General features: G+C 45.2%; 1 protein-coding gene across 1 annotated transcript; it reads left to right on the forward strand.

Moving 5' to 3' along the window:
- The first annotated feature begins 382 nt into the window (after positions 1-382).
- On the forward strand, positions 383-8,021 carry LOC144118794 (evasin P1180-like). Its single transcript, XM_077651615.1, has 5 exons — positions 383-576; positions 4,499-4,540; positions 5,713-5,753; positions 6,578-6,649; positions 7,731-8,021. The coding sequence occupies exons 1-5, from the start codon at positions 432-434 to the stop codon at positions 7,881-7,883; spliced, it is 453 nt and encodes a 150-aa protein (XP_077507741.1). The 5' UTR covers positions 383-431; the 3' UTR covers positions 7,884-8,021.
- Positions 8,022-15,794: the final 7,773 nt, after the last annotated feature.

Consider the following 15,794-nt stretch of genomic DNA (forward strand, 5'->3'; position numbering starts at 1 on the left):
TCTTTTCTCGGAAAAAGCAACACGCTGGAGATGTAGAATTCTGCAGGTGCGAGCAACCAAGCAACTGCTATGGTGCTATTGCGATTGTTGCGGCTTCCGAAAGCAATTCTATTGTTCTTGTCATCCACATGCTATGACCGATCTTACGTGCAGGCTGCTGTGCCACGCCGGCAAGCATTTACGTGCAGCTGTTGGAAACTCGCCTCTTTCATAAACTCACCTCTTTTATATCTTTCCACAGTCTTTATCTGCACAAAGGGTTTTGGCTCTTTGTGTTCCGCACACTTCGTAACGGATCCGAAATAGCGCCCACATTGTAGGTTTCTATTTGAGACATCACCTTTCACGAGGTGAGTTTTTCGTGTTTTAGCTGCGCTTTCTCGCAATCGACTGGAGCATCGATTCAGAAACAATGCTAGGAAATTTTAGGCATGTTGTTTTTATTTAACTGTTGCTATGGCGTATATGTATATTTAAGGGACACACTTTCCGACGAGCATAGTGCGCCGGTACGAGTACTAGGCAGCATGGATGCAGGAGCCGTCGGCTATATTTTAGCCTTATTTGTACTGTGCGGTAAGTTCCAAATGTTATTCGTAAGAGCGTTAGCTCTATCTACTTACATTTGCTCGTTTCGCGTTTGTTTCTCCGTCCGCTCTCAGATCTCGAGATGGCGACTAAATCACGCCATTATTGCCGTAACACAGCATATATCTAAACGTTGCGTAACACCTTAACCCAGGAAATCTCAGGTAAGCAAAATCCGACACCCGACCACGTGACCGCGCGTGCGCGCAGTAGCCGGGCCTGCTCGGAGGCCGGACTACAGCCTAAACTGGCGTTCCGTTAAAAATGCACCGTCTGAGCGGGTCCTGCTTACGACATCTGCTAGTTTGCATGGGTGCGGTGCGTAAGGCTAAAGCGAAAAATTGACCAAAGTAGAACAGTGGACTGACTACCCTGCGGCGGGTCAGCTGTAAAATATCGCGTGCGGCATGCGTATGTCATGCTTATCGCTCCAAGTGATATTTGGCTCCGTTTCGTTTTTAAATTTAAATACCGATAATGAGCAATTAAAAATAAACAATGAGATATATGCATGATCTTGCCTTGGTTCAAAGACTGATCTCTTGTGTCGTATATATAGAAGTGCGAAATTATCTTCAAAGCGACGGTAACCATTTGGATGACACGGCGGCTTTTATCAGCTGCGTCACATGATTGGGGATGAGTAAAAGTTTTAAACAATCTGTCCGTAATACGCACAGAGCCCCTGATATCTGCTGCGAGCTTTCTTTTCGTGAGGCGGCGGGAATTAGCGTAAAGAAGCTTTCTTCCATGGGTCTGGCGTACTCCATCCTTGTTGATGATATGATGGAGAAACAGGAGCGCCTCGTAGGCGAAGCGGCCCTTGTCTGCGTTTAGAGCGAGTTTAGAAGACTTGATGGCTTCAAATAGAGCCTGCAGCCTCTGCAGTTGGTCGTCACAGTGCCGAGCGCAATGACGGCATCTAGCAGACCGGGCAAATATCGCACTTTAATTCCGATTACACAGTGTGCATAGCTCGCTGAAACACACCCAACAGTTCTGGAACCATTTATGAACGCAATCTTTTAATAAGATGTAAAATTTCGCTACAACAATCAACATATCCGTTGATCAACCGACAGCAGTCTCGCATTTGTTTTCTATTAACGTTTTTGTGATCGTCAGAAGCGTTCTCCGTTGATTTTCTATGGCAGTCTTAACCGTTCGATGCGATCGACGGATACGCTTTAAAAGAAGGATTTTAGTGCAGATCAGAATAATGGATCATTACCTTCAATATTTTCGTAAACGTAATGATTGGTTTTTGGGGAAGGAAACGGCGCAGTATCTGTCTCATATATCTTTGGACACCTGAACCGCGCCGTAAGGGAAGGGATTAAGGAGGGAGTGAAAGAAGAAAGGAAGAATAGGTGCCGTAGTGGAGGGCTCCAGAATAATTTCGACCACCTGGGGATCTTTAACATGCACTGACATCGCACAGCACACGGGCGCCTTAGCGTTTTTCCTCCATAAAAACGCAGCCGCCGCGGTCGGGTTCGAACCCGGGAACTCCGGATCAGTAGTCGAGCGCCCTAACCACTGAGCCACCGCGGCGGGTCAAAAACGAGGCAGTTTTCGAGCGTCAGATGTTGTAGGGGATTAATACGCTCATTGCGTCATCCACTCGAAATCATCTCATTGGTTAACTTAGCTGCATCTATGCAATTTTACAGTACTCTAGGTTTCAGCATTTTCTTTTCCAGAATGTTGGACATGTGTTGCTGGTGCTGTCGAACAGCCATAACCTGAAACTCGAATAAACTATCCTGCGTTAGGGGGCTTGTGTTGCTAGGGCTGCTTACGTGAACTTAGATTGCCCAGCAGCCGCTCACAATGTCCGTCCACATTAAAAAGTTGCTGTTGTCGTCGGTCCAATGAAACGTGTCGCTGCTGCGCGAAAGCTGCTAAATCTACAGCAATCGACGTAAAAACGGAGTATTGCAGTCCGGGAGCTCCTCGATGGCTCGATGATGCCTTCGCAGGGCACTCCTTCAACTTGGTCATGGATGATTTGGCGCCCTCGCGCCGACACCCAGCAGCGGCTTTAGTTTGGAGGTCGGTGGCGACCGTCAGTTTCGGAAGGTGTGCGCGCTAAAACCGCTCTTACGCAGCACCTCAATTGAATATCATGGTAGTGGGCATAGGCAGGATGGTAAGAGCAAAAACTCCCGCTGACGAGGAACACACACGATGTATTGCGAGAACATGAGCCAACGAACAGAAAAGAACTTGGCACGTGTACTATGTAGACCTCGTGATAAAAATGTACGTCCATTGCTTTAGGCTGCTCCGAGTTCAAGAGCGCCGATTAGGTTGCGAAATCAGGCGCCTAAATTAGCTACAGTCCTCTCGAACATGGTGTAACGATCCCGCTTGTTCACAATACTGGAAATTCATCGCCCACCAGAGACATCGGGATCGGACGAAGGGCCAGCGGGGATAAACTAACCAAAGCAAATACAAACACATCAAGCTTCTTGGTAATATACCCCCCGGGTGTTTTGAGGGAAAACCACCAAATGTTTTACAGTGCAGCTTTTAAGCTCCCGTTCTTTTAACTGTAGGAGTACAAGGAGGAAAGCGTAGCATAAAGTTAAAGGAGTGACAGCTGGGTTGGGAACGTGAGAGGTCTGTTGTTGGTGGCTAGGTGCAGTGACATTGGAGGAGAGAGAAACAGAGCATGCGGATCTTGTGGCGAGGATGACATTGTTTTAATTTCAATTTTTAAATTCTCCAGTTTAACGTCACCAAGCGACACGTGGGCTATGGGCAACGCCTTAGTGGACGGCTCAGGATTCTTTAACGCGCGCTAACATCGCTCTGCACACAGGCGTATTTCTGCGTTTCGTCGCCATCGGAACGCGGACGCCGCATCCGGGATTGAACCCTGGTCCACCGGCTCACCAGCCGAGCGCCGTAACCACGGAGCCACAGCGGCGCCACCGCGGCGGACAGATGCAATTCTTGGAGCCTTAGGAGGGAAAGGGGGAGGAGAGTGGTGCGAGATAGGAAGTAAGAAAACAAAGTATTAATGCTAACATAATGAAAGGTAGCTACAGTTCAATAGGGACGTTCTGTTAATTTGTTGTCTGTTTCGGCAGATTGAACGTTCTGCACAGTTCCTGAACATGTGTTAGTTGGGTGCATAGGGCATATCTTTCTGTCGGACCTTGTATTTTATACTGTAAAAAAAAAAAGAAAGCCAAGACAATTTGCGTGCAAACGCTACTGACTCGGAAATACACATCCGCGTTGCTAAGTGCGGCTATACGCCCCATGGCGGGAGGCGGAGGAGGAGAACTTGAATGGAACAAAAGAGGGCCCCATGGCGGGAATCTTAAGTACAGCTGAGTGTCACCAGCGTGCTTTGTACACGTTTGTGTGCATGCACAATTTGGGGTGGTGTAAGGTTACTGCTCGCTGTTAATGAAGGCATTTGATGAATTAACAATGTGATCATTTTGCCATTAAGCAAAAAGTTTTCGAAGTTGTTTACCTGAGGCCATAAAGCTAAAATAAATTAGAGAATATCGCCTTCAAGGCAATGTCGAAACACGTGCCGTTATTTTCACAGCGTCGTGACGTGCACTTTACTCAGCTGGATACTTAACGTAATCTACACCACCCTTACAATGTCAGCCTTTTGAAGATTCGCTCGCAAGAAATAAATCCGGTTAGTGGTGGCCAACCCTAACAAAAAGCTGCGACATTTTAATGTATGCAACTTTGCACAATGCCCCATAAAGTAAATACAACGTAAGTGTGCTACTTGCATGGATACTAGAATGGAGATCGGAGGCTGAGGGAATTATGTAGGTAAACGCTTCTTACTAAATTTGTTTTATTAATCAAACAATATAATTTTTCATTACTAGTAATGTATTGTCCACTGGTTGTTATTTATTGGCAGAATACCATGTGCTGGCCACTAACGACGTATACGACGAGAAAGGTAAGTGTTGCCGAAAACAAAAATAAAGGAAGAAAGATTGCTTATATCTTCTTGCCACCCCGAGATTTGATTTGCGGCTGCATGGGGAATTTTTTTTCTCAACCACTTCCTGTGGATCACTTTGCTCTAATAGCCTAAGTTAGATATACGGAAACTACCTCCAGGATACCAAATGAATTCTTCCTGAGGAGACGGGTCAAACAATTAATTAATCAATCAATGAACAAATCAATCAATCAATCAATCAATCAATGTAAACATTGATGATGCCTTTTGGCACAGTAGAGCTGTATTGATGCTCTGGACGCGCACATACGCATCAACCGTAACGCGAGAAACAAATGAAGACATGAAAAAACAGGACCGCTGAGGCAATCCAGGCGGAATAAAAACAAATTGTTGCTGTTAATAATAATAATAATAATTTGATGCTCTGGACGCGCACATACGCATCAACCGTAACGCGAGAAACAAAATAAGACATGAAAAAACAGGACCGCTGAGGCAATCCAGGCGGAATAAAAACAAATTACTGCTGTTAATGATAATAATAATAATAATAATAATAATAATAATAATAATAATAATAATAATAATAATAATAATAATAATAATAATAATAATAATAATAATAACAATAATAATAATAATAATAATAATAATAATAATAATAATAATAATAATAATAATAATAATGATGATGATGATGATGATGATGATGATGATATGTTTTTTCGGGAAAGGAAATGGCGCAGTATCTGCCTCGTATATCGTTCGACACCTGAACCGCGCCGTAAGGGAAGGGATAAAGGAGGGAGTGAAAGAAGAAAGGAAGAAAGAGGTGCCTTAGTGGAGTGCTCCGGAATAATTTCCACCATCTGGGGATCTTGAACTTGCACTGACATCGCACAGCCCACGGGCGCCTTAGCGTTTTGCCTCCATAAAAAAGCAGCCGCCGCGGTCGGGTTCAAACCCGGGAACTCCGGATCAGTACCATCCGAATGCATTTCCGATATTGTGCTCAGATCAATTACAAGCGGCGAGACTAAGAACTGCTAAGAACGAATGTGTTTGGTCGTAGTAATGTTTGCACCTCCTGAGCGTTTTCTGCTGGGATATATTGTAACTCCCGCCCGTTTTCTCTGTTTTATTCTTTTCGTTTTTATTCTCAGAGCCGTGCCTTATTCCTGGTCTGAAGACAACGAAAGGCCCAGTATGTCATAACTCCTGGCCTTTGATTGAACAGATGCGGCAGGCTGAGAGTTTAATTATTAGCCATGTAAAGATTTTTCACTGATTAGTTTTAGGACATCGATGCGGGCCACAAACAACAATAAGGAGCGAATGAATATTAAAAGGTTAATGCTGCAGCCTGTTATTTAAAATACACGGAATGTGGCAGTTGAACTTAAATGTATGCTTTACTTCTTAATATAGAACTGGACAGACACCGATATCAGAATACAAAGACGATACGAAACCCCGCATGTACCGCGTTGTACTTTTTGCATGCGCCCTGACGCGTCTCTTTATCCATATATTCCCTAATTTCGAATGACTAGTACGTGTATCCTTCGAAGTTTTTCTTGTAGTGGCTTAAATATGAATGCACTTGAAGGCAAGAATTTCATTACACGCCTAAACCTGTAGATTAGAACAACATCTTACTGGTAGAGTTGGTGCATGGCTAATGTTAAGAATGATTGGCGCTCAGCGGAAAGACGAACACAGGAAAGCGATGAAGATGGAGAGAGTGCTTTGTGCTCATTCCGCCTTCAATGGGTTTCGGTGTTCTTCTTTTATGTGCGCCCAACTCGTTTTATTTATAGCCTAAACAGGCATTAAAAATTAGTGCGGGCCTTTAATTCATTTTGCCTCTTGCTTCTATGAAAAACACATGTATTGCGGCCATTTGCACATCACCCACAACATTACTTAATTCCACTTTACAAGAGACTGATTACTTTTGTTCTTCAGGCACATGAGAATACCCTATTTTGAGTTCAGCACCTTTAATACGAGTTCTCTTACGTGTAGCTTAACAGTGGTTGCAAGATTGAATGCATCGACGGAAGCACAAAGAGCCTGAAAAATGGAAGAAAATGTCTCGTAAGTGCCTTTTTTTAAAATAGTGCAGTTCAGCATAAAGAAAACATCGGCCAGTTCTTTTTAACTGATAACATGAGAGTTAGCTACAAATGAGAAGCACTTAGACTGATATTAGGATTCAACCATTCCTGTTTTTACAAATTAGAGAATTCTAAGGCTGAGCACGTTTCCAACTTGTTTATTGCCCAAAAGTACAGAAATGGGTGGTTGTGAAGCAATATAGGATATAGACCGGTTACAAATTTACCGCATTTAGGTTAAGCAATTTGGTTGTTGTGTGAAACAAAGAATCAAAATTTGCAAGACAGCTTGGATAAACGAATTAAATTACGCCGACAGGAAAAGCTAAAGGAAATTCTGTGCTTTTAGCAAACCATGGAGGGCATGCTACGACAAGCGCAGCATTCTTCAAAGATGCTGGTGATTTTAATGGCCGGTTTTTAATTTCGAACGAACGTTCTCGTTCGTTTTTATTTTATTTGCATGCAGACCGTTCTTGAAAGTGACCTCTTTGTCTAAAATCTCGAAGCGCGTCAGTAAGCAGCACTGGTTGTAGTGGCTGGTACAGCTGCTTCTCTCACCACGGGGTGTTCTTGTGATCCCAGTTTGTTTAAAGGACCACGGAGTGGTGGGCACGACGCAGTAGTGTCTTTAGGACCGTCACAAAGAAATGCAACCGCCTCAGACGGCTCCAACCTGTGAAACTTTACGGGAGCGGAATCTAAAGGAAAGGCTCAAGCAAACTAGATGGTTTGGGCCGCCGCCGTAGTAGCTTATTTGATAGATCTACGTAGGCGACATGTGGAGATTGTGGGTTCGGATCGAACTGCCAACATCTAGTCTTCTTTTTTGTTGTACTTTTTCTTTAAACATGTTTGCTCTAAAAATGATTAAACTCTTAATTTCTCACTACTGTCAACACTTAACAATAATTACAAAAACATTCCGGCATGTTTCCCGTCGTGTCAAAAACTCATGTTGACATATTTCATACGAACGCATTCTGAAAATTCGTTTCCTTGAAAACGTTTTGGGTATAACACCTGATTTTTCATTTCCTAACATAGCGTTTTCGTTTCAGGATATTCCACTTGACGTGATTAAGAGGATGCCAAACTATGTTGAATTCTACTGCCCTCTTGGTAGATGTAAGAACGGAGTCTGTAAGAGGAACAACAGAATTGTGGTGTGCCAGAAATTTCCAGTATACTGGATAACTCCTCCTGGCCGCTGAGCCAGAGGTTTCTTTTTCAGTGCGCAATTTTCTGCTGACTTTAGCTGTTTGCGCTAAAAGATATCCATCGAGGCTTCTCTTACTTCGGTTGGCATTAAGTCTACAATAAATGAAAATAAAATTGAGCTCCGGAAGAAATTGTCCTGTTTCCTTACTGTATGGCTTCAAGCGGATTCATATAGGTATCGCGTTTACGTGCGGGTCTAAGAAATGGCAGGCATAAAAAAATTTGGAAAGCCTCAAAATGAGCACAGACAGAAGAAATAAAACTGGTGTGCATGGCATGTAATGTTAGCTAACATGAAACAAAAATTCTTGGCATACAGCCACTTAATACGCAGTAATTACTGAAGTGTTTCAATACTGATTAGAATTGATAAAACTGCTTACATGAAACCAACTGCTGCTTGCAGTTTTTCTCCTAAGTGGTTGTGTAAACAGCGCTGACAAAAATTTCTTAAGAAGACGAAGTTTCTGCAGAAGTTTTTTGGGGGCCACCAATAGGGAAGATAAGGAAGAAGAAGAATAAGAAAAAGAAGAAGGCTTTGACTTGATACGTTTGAGGGAAGTTTGAGGGAAGTTTGAGAGGTGTTGGACGGTGCTGACGTGTTCTTGCTGGTGCTTGGCTTCGAGCTCAACTGTGGTGTCCTGGTGGTGCCTACGTGGTCATCTCTGGTGAGGCCGTTCTGTGTGGGGGATTTGGCCAGGTCTCAGGTTAGGTCTGTAGGCGAGGTTAATGGGCATTTGAGGGTGCGTTTGGCTCAGGTATGTCGCTGACCTCCCCGGGTGGAGGGTCGGCAACCTGGTTTGCCAGCTTGCCCACCCAAAGCTTGTCGCTAGAAAATTTTCGTGAAAATGGAATTGACATCATCCCTGTGGCTCTCGTGCCGATCGGTGAGGGAACGATCAAGATGAAAAGCCCCAAGGTCATTCAGCAGGAGCTAAGATCTCTCACTACCCACTACCTCCAGATCTCTGAGGTGCGACCGTTCGGCCGGAGAGGCATTGTTTGCAGGTCCGCTGACATTGATTGTGTCACAGACCTGCTCCAGTGCAAAATCTTTCAGTCATTAGCGGTTAAAGCCTTTATCCCGGAACAGCTCGCATGTTCCAAAGGTATTGTTCGTGGCGTGGACCCAGCATCTTCCCCGCAGGATATACTGAAGGAGTTTCAGGATGCAGGTGTGGGGGTTCTTTCTGTCTACCGGTGCAGTAGAGAATTCAATGGTGTGCGTGTTGCGACAGAGTCAGTTATCACTACGTTTGCTGGTTCCTCCTGTCCTTCTGAACTCAAGGTTTGGCCGATAGTGTATCGTGTGGACCCTCTGCAGCTCCGTCCTCTTCAGTGCAACAACACACACACACAGTGGTAAAGCGTGTAAGTCGGCGACCCGCTGCCGGGTTTGTGGAGAAGGGCATTCAGATGACAGCTGCGCCTCTGATCAGCCCCAGTGTTGCCTATGCAAGGGCAACCACTCAGCTGATGATGTCAACTGCTCGAAACAAGCCGACGAACAAAGCCTGCTCGATATCATTCAAGCGAAACGATGTTCGAGAGCAGATTCTTATGCACTTCTGGATCGGAGGGATAATACATATGTCAGCCGTGCGCGAAGCTCTGTTGCTGATATACCGTCAAGTTTGACTACTTCAATAGTGTCCTCAGTAGAACAGGCTCTTTCTGTGGTGGTCGAGCGAATGCTGGGCAGTTTCATCGAGGCTCTATCTCAACTTATTGCTGGCCAATCTCTGCCTACTGAATCACATGTTTCGGTGGCTACGCCGGCATCACTCCCAAGTGCTGCTAGTAAGAGTCATTCCATGTCGCCTCCTACCGTGCCCCAAGTACCGCCTGCCAACAGCGCTCCTGACAGTGTCGCTCCCGTAGATACTTGTAGCATGGACGTTGAAATGCTCACCACTTCCCAGAAGCGTCGAGCTTCTTCCTCACCCTCGAAGTCAGCTGTTCCGCAAGTCAAAGCAAAGAAAGGACCTCCCAAATTAATTCCCCAGACTGATGTGCTAAAGGAGGCTGTTGATGCCTCTTTAACCAGTCGATAATCATGGCGGGTCTAAAAGTTATGCAGTGGAATTGTCGCTCCGTACTTTCTTGTTTACCGGATCTTGAATTACTTCTTCATAAACATAATCCAGATATTGTGATTTTACAAGAAACGTGGCTCTCTCCACTTATATCATTCACATTTAAAAATTTCGTGTTTTCTGGGTAGATCGCGTTAATGGCAGGGGTGGTGGGTTAATAACTATGATCTCTACAAAAATATGTCACCGGGCATCAATCTCGCAGACAGTTATGCGCCCTGACTGTGAGTTGTTGGCGGTTGAAATCTCCCTTCCACAGTGCGCCAAAGTCACTATTGCTAACGTCTACTTCCCAATCGGTGTTTTATAGGACAGACTGTTTGGATACCTTACTGAGCGGCGCAAACAACACAGTCATTGCAGGAGATTTTAATTCGCACCACAGTGTATGGGATAGTCGCTCTGACTCCTGCGGCCAGCTTCTGTGGTCCTGGATGTCAAAGAATGCAGTGCGCTGCTGTAATTCCGGAGCAGTAACCTTTATGCGAGGAGGATCCCGTTCAATCATAGATTTAACATTAGCATCTCGTGGGGTTGGCGTATCTGCATGGTCAACTGAAGACTCAGGTACATCTAGTGACAACTTTCCAATAACCTTTTCTATTATATCCTCGCCTATCAGAAAAGGTGGTGCAACCATGAAATTTGTAAACCACATTATGTACAAAAAATTGATATCTGCCTCACTCCCCTCCATAGTTAGCTCAGGTCGAGCACAAAGAGCTCAGCGGACAATTACCTTTCTGCAAGATGCTGCTGAGAGCTCTGTATTCTCGGTGTGCACTACTGCTCCTGCCAGACAGCCGTCTCCTTGGTGGACGGAGGAGTGTGAGAAAGCTTATCGTCGTAGAAAAGCAGCCTGGAAAAGCCTTTCCTATAATCAGAGCCCAGCTAATTGGATAAATTATAAGTTCTTCTCTGCATGTTTCAAATGAACTGTTGAAAAGGCAAAGGAGGATTATAATCAAAATTTAAACACGTATCTCTCAAAACCCCAGAATAAGAAGGCTCTCAATAGATTCATGGCGCAGAATAAAAGCTCTCCGGCCTCCAATCGCATAAGGTCAATGGTAATGTCTCCGCAGAAGGCTAAGCAAAACCTTGAACGCATCGCGCAGGGGCTGGCCTTACGTTTCCAGGTACAGAAAGCAGAACCTTTGCACACTCTCACCCCCAGCTCGGACTATCCTGAGGTCGACGTGTCGGAGCTCCTGCAAATTGTTTCCTCGATGCACTCTGCTGCTCCGGGATCTGACGGGATTACTGTGGGCATGTTAAAGATTTTAGCGCACGACTTTCCATCTCACCTTCTAGATATTGTAAATGCGTCATTGGAAACCTCTTGGATTCCTCACAGTTAGAAAATTGCGAAAATAATTTTACTTTTAAAAAATGCAGACAATGGATTTCAATTAGACAACATTCGGCCGATTGCTTTAACCTCAAATTTAGTAACGCTAATAGAAAGAGTAGTACACAGTCGCCTCACAAAGCATGTTCATCATATTAACGGCCTCAGCCCCGCACAGATTGGCTTTCGTCGCGGTTGTTCAATATGGTCCGCGCATGTGGATCTCGAGAGCCGAATACGACTCTCAATGCGCCAGAGAGAAGTTTCGGCCTTGGTGACGCTTGACGTTGCGAAGGCCTATGACAGCGTGGAGCACACAGTCCTCATTAAGAAGCTTGCTCAACTACAACCACCGCATTACCTCTTCGCCTGGATTTGTGAATTTCTAAAAAATAGATTTTTCTTCTGTACAGACGGATCTTTTTGTTCTAATACCTATGGTCAATCAAGAGGTGTGCCGCAAGGCTCTGTTCTTTCTCCGCTGCTTTTCAACATATTAGTTCGGGACATCCCCATTCATCCCAACGTTACAGTTTATGTATACGCAGATGATATAGCTTTTTTCGCATCAGCAAAGGATATTCATGTGCTCTACGGGTATTTGCAGGCATATCTGAATGCTCTTGAAGTCTGGTTGGACCAAATCAATTTATCACTTAATGGCAGCAAATGTGGCGTGCTGGTATTTCCACCCGACGCTCCTATGTACATCTCGCTAGCCTACCGCTCCACTCCTAGGTGTTACTTATGACCAAAATTTGGACTGGCGACACCATATTAAGAATAATGTTATTAAAGGGGAACGTGCACTGGGCCGTTTGACCCGAGTTGGCAATAAAAAGTTTGGCATGCGTCGTGACACGCTACTGTTGCTCTATAAGGCTTATATGAGACCGATTCTGGAATTTGGTTGCCCCTTGTTTTCTGGTAGCGCGAACTACAAGCTGCAGCCATTAGCCTTACTGGAAAGGCGTGCCCTACGGCTATGCCTCGGGCTCCCAACATCAGCTTCCAATGCTGTCCTCTATCTGGAAGCCCGTATCCCCAACCTCTATTCCCGCTTCCAACTTCTAACAGTGCGTACTTTCCTCAAGTCTTTTGACCCGGCCCCAGGCGTTAGTATTCCAATTTTTGTATCCCAACCACACCTTTTTTTGACTAATCACTGGCAACGTTATCAGCTTCTGCAAGTTAGGTTCACACAGAATCGGATAGCTCCGCTTCAGGTTGATCTGATCTCCTTGCAACGAGTTGCTGACACGCAGGCTGATCCCGTCTTCTATTACGACTTTATTTTCTCGTCCCATGCGAAGCATATGCCCGCACATACCCTAAAAGGTCTTCTTTCTGAACACCTACAGAATTTTCCACATCATACTGTTCTCTCCACTGATGCCTCCGGCAGTTGTGAGAAGGCGGTGATTGGCATATATTCGCAGGATCTAGCTTGGAGCTACTCCGTTCGTATCCCTGATTATACTCCTATATTCTTCGCAGAGTTTTTGGCCATTGGTTTGGCTCTTCTCAAAATTCCCAGACATGTCGCACGGGTTCTTATTTTTACAGACTGCCTTTCAGTTATTGTCTCTCTCCAAAATTCAGAAAAATCTTTCTTGACTCGTTCACTTAGGTTTTTTGTTCCGAGCAGAGTGTGCGAGATCCGTTTGGTCTGGGTACCTGGGCATTCAGGCGTGTATTTTAACGAGGTGGCTGATTTATTGGCAAGATCAGCTCTCAGCGCACCTGTAATATATCCCGTCCCTCACCTCATTCTGTTAGCAGCTTCACGTTTCCAGCGGTTCCAACATATTTCAGCCACTTTGATTGATCCGTTGCTTAATACCGTGGACTTTCAACACCTAAAGTACCCATGGAATATCCGGTGGTGTAAGTCAAGGCTTTGTGAAGTGTCCATGACGCTCCTGCGATGTAGAATCCCTCACTTAAACTTGTACTTATGCAGGTGCGGGTTCGCCGCGACAAACCTTTGTGTATCATGTGGGCAAGTTGAATCAATCGATCATTTTCTCCTCTCTTGCCGGCGGTTCGCGGTTCAGAGCAAACAATATCTGGAGGTTCCTCTTTCGAGACTAGGACTGCCTCTGTCTCTAACAGTTCTTCTATCGTTCGGTGCGAGTGCCAAGGGATTCCCGTTAAGCAGTGAATGCGGCTACCTTCACGATTACATAAGTGCAACTAATCGATTATCTTGTTAGCTATATACAAAATTCTTTCGCATGTCCAAAAAAGGCTAGATTGATTCTATTCCGGATAACTCATACCTCTTGAATTCATTTTATTTTTCCAATTTTTTTTAATCTTGATTCAGTCTTCTGACGTTTCCTTCCCCGCGCAAATGCTTCATTGGCATTCTACTCTGTACCTTGTCCAATCCCCCCCACGTGGGTATGTGCCATATTACTTGAGGAGAAGAAGAAGAAGAAGATACGTGGAAGAAGTTCCGCTGTCAAGAGGCGCTGACGTGTTCTTGCAGGCCGCTGCTGTTTTCTGCATCTTCTGGTGGTTCCGGCTTGTTCATCCTTGGTGAGCCCGTTCTGCGTTGGGGGGTTTTGGCCAAGGTGTAGTTTAAGACGCAGTTCATGTGAACCCGAGAGTGCGTTTTGCTGAGAGATGTCGTTGACCTCCCCAGGTGGAGGGTCGGCAGCTTGGTTTGCCAGCTTGCTAGCCCAAAGCCTGCCACTTGAGTCCTTTCACAAAAATGGCATTGATGCGGTTCCCGTGGCTATCGTCCCAATCGGTGAGGGTGTGATCAAAATGAAAACCCCCAAACTAATTCAACAGGAGCTAAGATAATTGACTGCCCAATACCTGCAGATCTCTGAGATGCGTCCATTTGGCCGTCGAGGAATTGTGTGCAAGTCCTCGGACATCGCTTGTGTTGCAGACTTGCTTAAGTGCAAAAATTTCAGCTCGCTGCCGGTGAAAGCATCCATTCCCGAAAAGCTTGCATGTGTCAAGGGTATCGTAAGAGGTGTCGACCCAGCATCGTCCCTGCAAGAAATTCTACAGGAATTTCAGGATGCAGGCGTTGGGGTCCTTTCAGTCTACCGCTGCAGTAGAGAGGTAAACGGCTCGCGGGTTGCTACTGAGTCTGTAATAACAACTTTTGCTGGCCCTTCCTGCCCTGCTGAACTAAAAATCTGGCCGACTGTATACCGTGCGGACCCTCTAGAACCCCGCCCTCTTCAATGCACCAACTGTTGGCGATTCGGGCATAGTGGCAAAGCATGCAAGTCGGAGATCCGCTGCCGTTTATGTGGAAAAGGTTATTCTTCTGATCACTGCACCTCAGAGCAGCCTCATTGTTGCCTCTGCGGCAACAGTCACTCAGCTGATGATGCCAACTGCGCAAAACGTAGTGAAGAGCGTAGCTTGTTGGATATTATCAAAGAGAAGCGGTGCTCAAAAGCCGATGCTTACGCTGTTCTTAACAGGAAAAAAGATTCATATGCTAGTCGTGTGCGCGCTTCTGTTGGGGACATTGAGTCCAACTTGACTGCCTCATCTGTTTCAGCTTCTGCAGCTAGTGCTAGCCGCTCTACATCACCTTCTGATGCTCCCCAGGTCCCACCTAACATCTCTGTTCCTAGCAGTGAATGTCGCAGTGACATCTGCACAACAGATGTCAAAATGTCGTGCCCTACGCAGAAGCGCCGTGCTTCCTCATCACCATCTAATTCTAGTTCTCCAGAGATGAAAGCTAAAAAGGGACCACCCAAACTTCATCCCCATGTTGATATCCTTAAAGAGGCGGTTTCGGCCTCTTCAATTGGTCAATAATCATGGCAGGTATCAAAGTGTTACAATGGAATTGCCGTTCCGTCTTGTCTTCTCTTCCAGATCTAGACATACTTATTCACAAGCATAAGCCTGAAATTGTACTTTTACAAGAACCGTGGTTATCACCGTAAAAAAAAATTTCAATGAGAAACTTTCGAGTTTTCCGGTCAGATCGAAATGTTGGCAGGGGAGGTGGCTTGGTAACCATGCTATCTAAAAATTTGTCATCAGGCATCTATCTCTAAGAAAATTGTTCTCCCTGACTGTGAGCTTTTAGCGATCAAAATTTTATTTCCGCATTGTGTTGATATTACAATCGCTAATGTCTATTTTCTTTTAGCTGTACACAGGACAGACTGCTTAGACAGCGTGGTGACTGGCACAAACAGTGCTGTCATCGCAGGCGATTTTAATTCTCACCATAGTGACTGGGGAAGTCGTACTGATTCTTGCGGCCAGCTTCTCTGGTCGTGGCTGTCTGCAAATGCTGTACGCTGCTGCAATTCTAGAGAAATAACCTTTATGCGAGGGGTTGCTCGCTCAGCCATTGACTTAACATTATCAGCAGGTAGGCTAGATGTGACTGATTGGTCGACAGAGGATTCGGGTACGTCTAGTGATCACTTTCCTATAACTTTCACTATCCGGTTATCTCC

The sequence above is a fragment of the Amblyomma americanum genome, chromosome 2 (genome assembly GCF_052857255.1).
Source record: "Amblyomma americanum isolate KBUSLIRL-KWMA chromosome 2, ASM5285725v1, whole genome shotgun sequence".
NCBI lineage: Eukaryota > Metazoa > Arthropoda > Arachnida > Ixodida > Ixodidae > Amblyomma > Amblyomma americanum.

Excerpts from the sequence above, each read along its gene's own strand:
- LOC144118794 (XM_077651615.1), top strand. The coding sequence starts at position 432 with ATGTTGTTTTTATTTAACTGTTGCTATGGCGTATATGTATATTTAAGG. Across the intron at positions 577-4,498 it reads AGCCTTATTTGTACTGTGCG|AATACCATGTGCTGGCCACT; the intron begins GTAAGTTCCAAA and ends ATTTATTGGCAG. Across the intron at positions 4,541-5,712 it reads CGACGTATACGACGAGAAAG|AGCCGTGCCTTATTCCTGGT; the intron begins GTAAGTGTTGCC and ends TTTTATTCTCAG.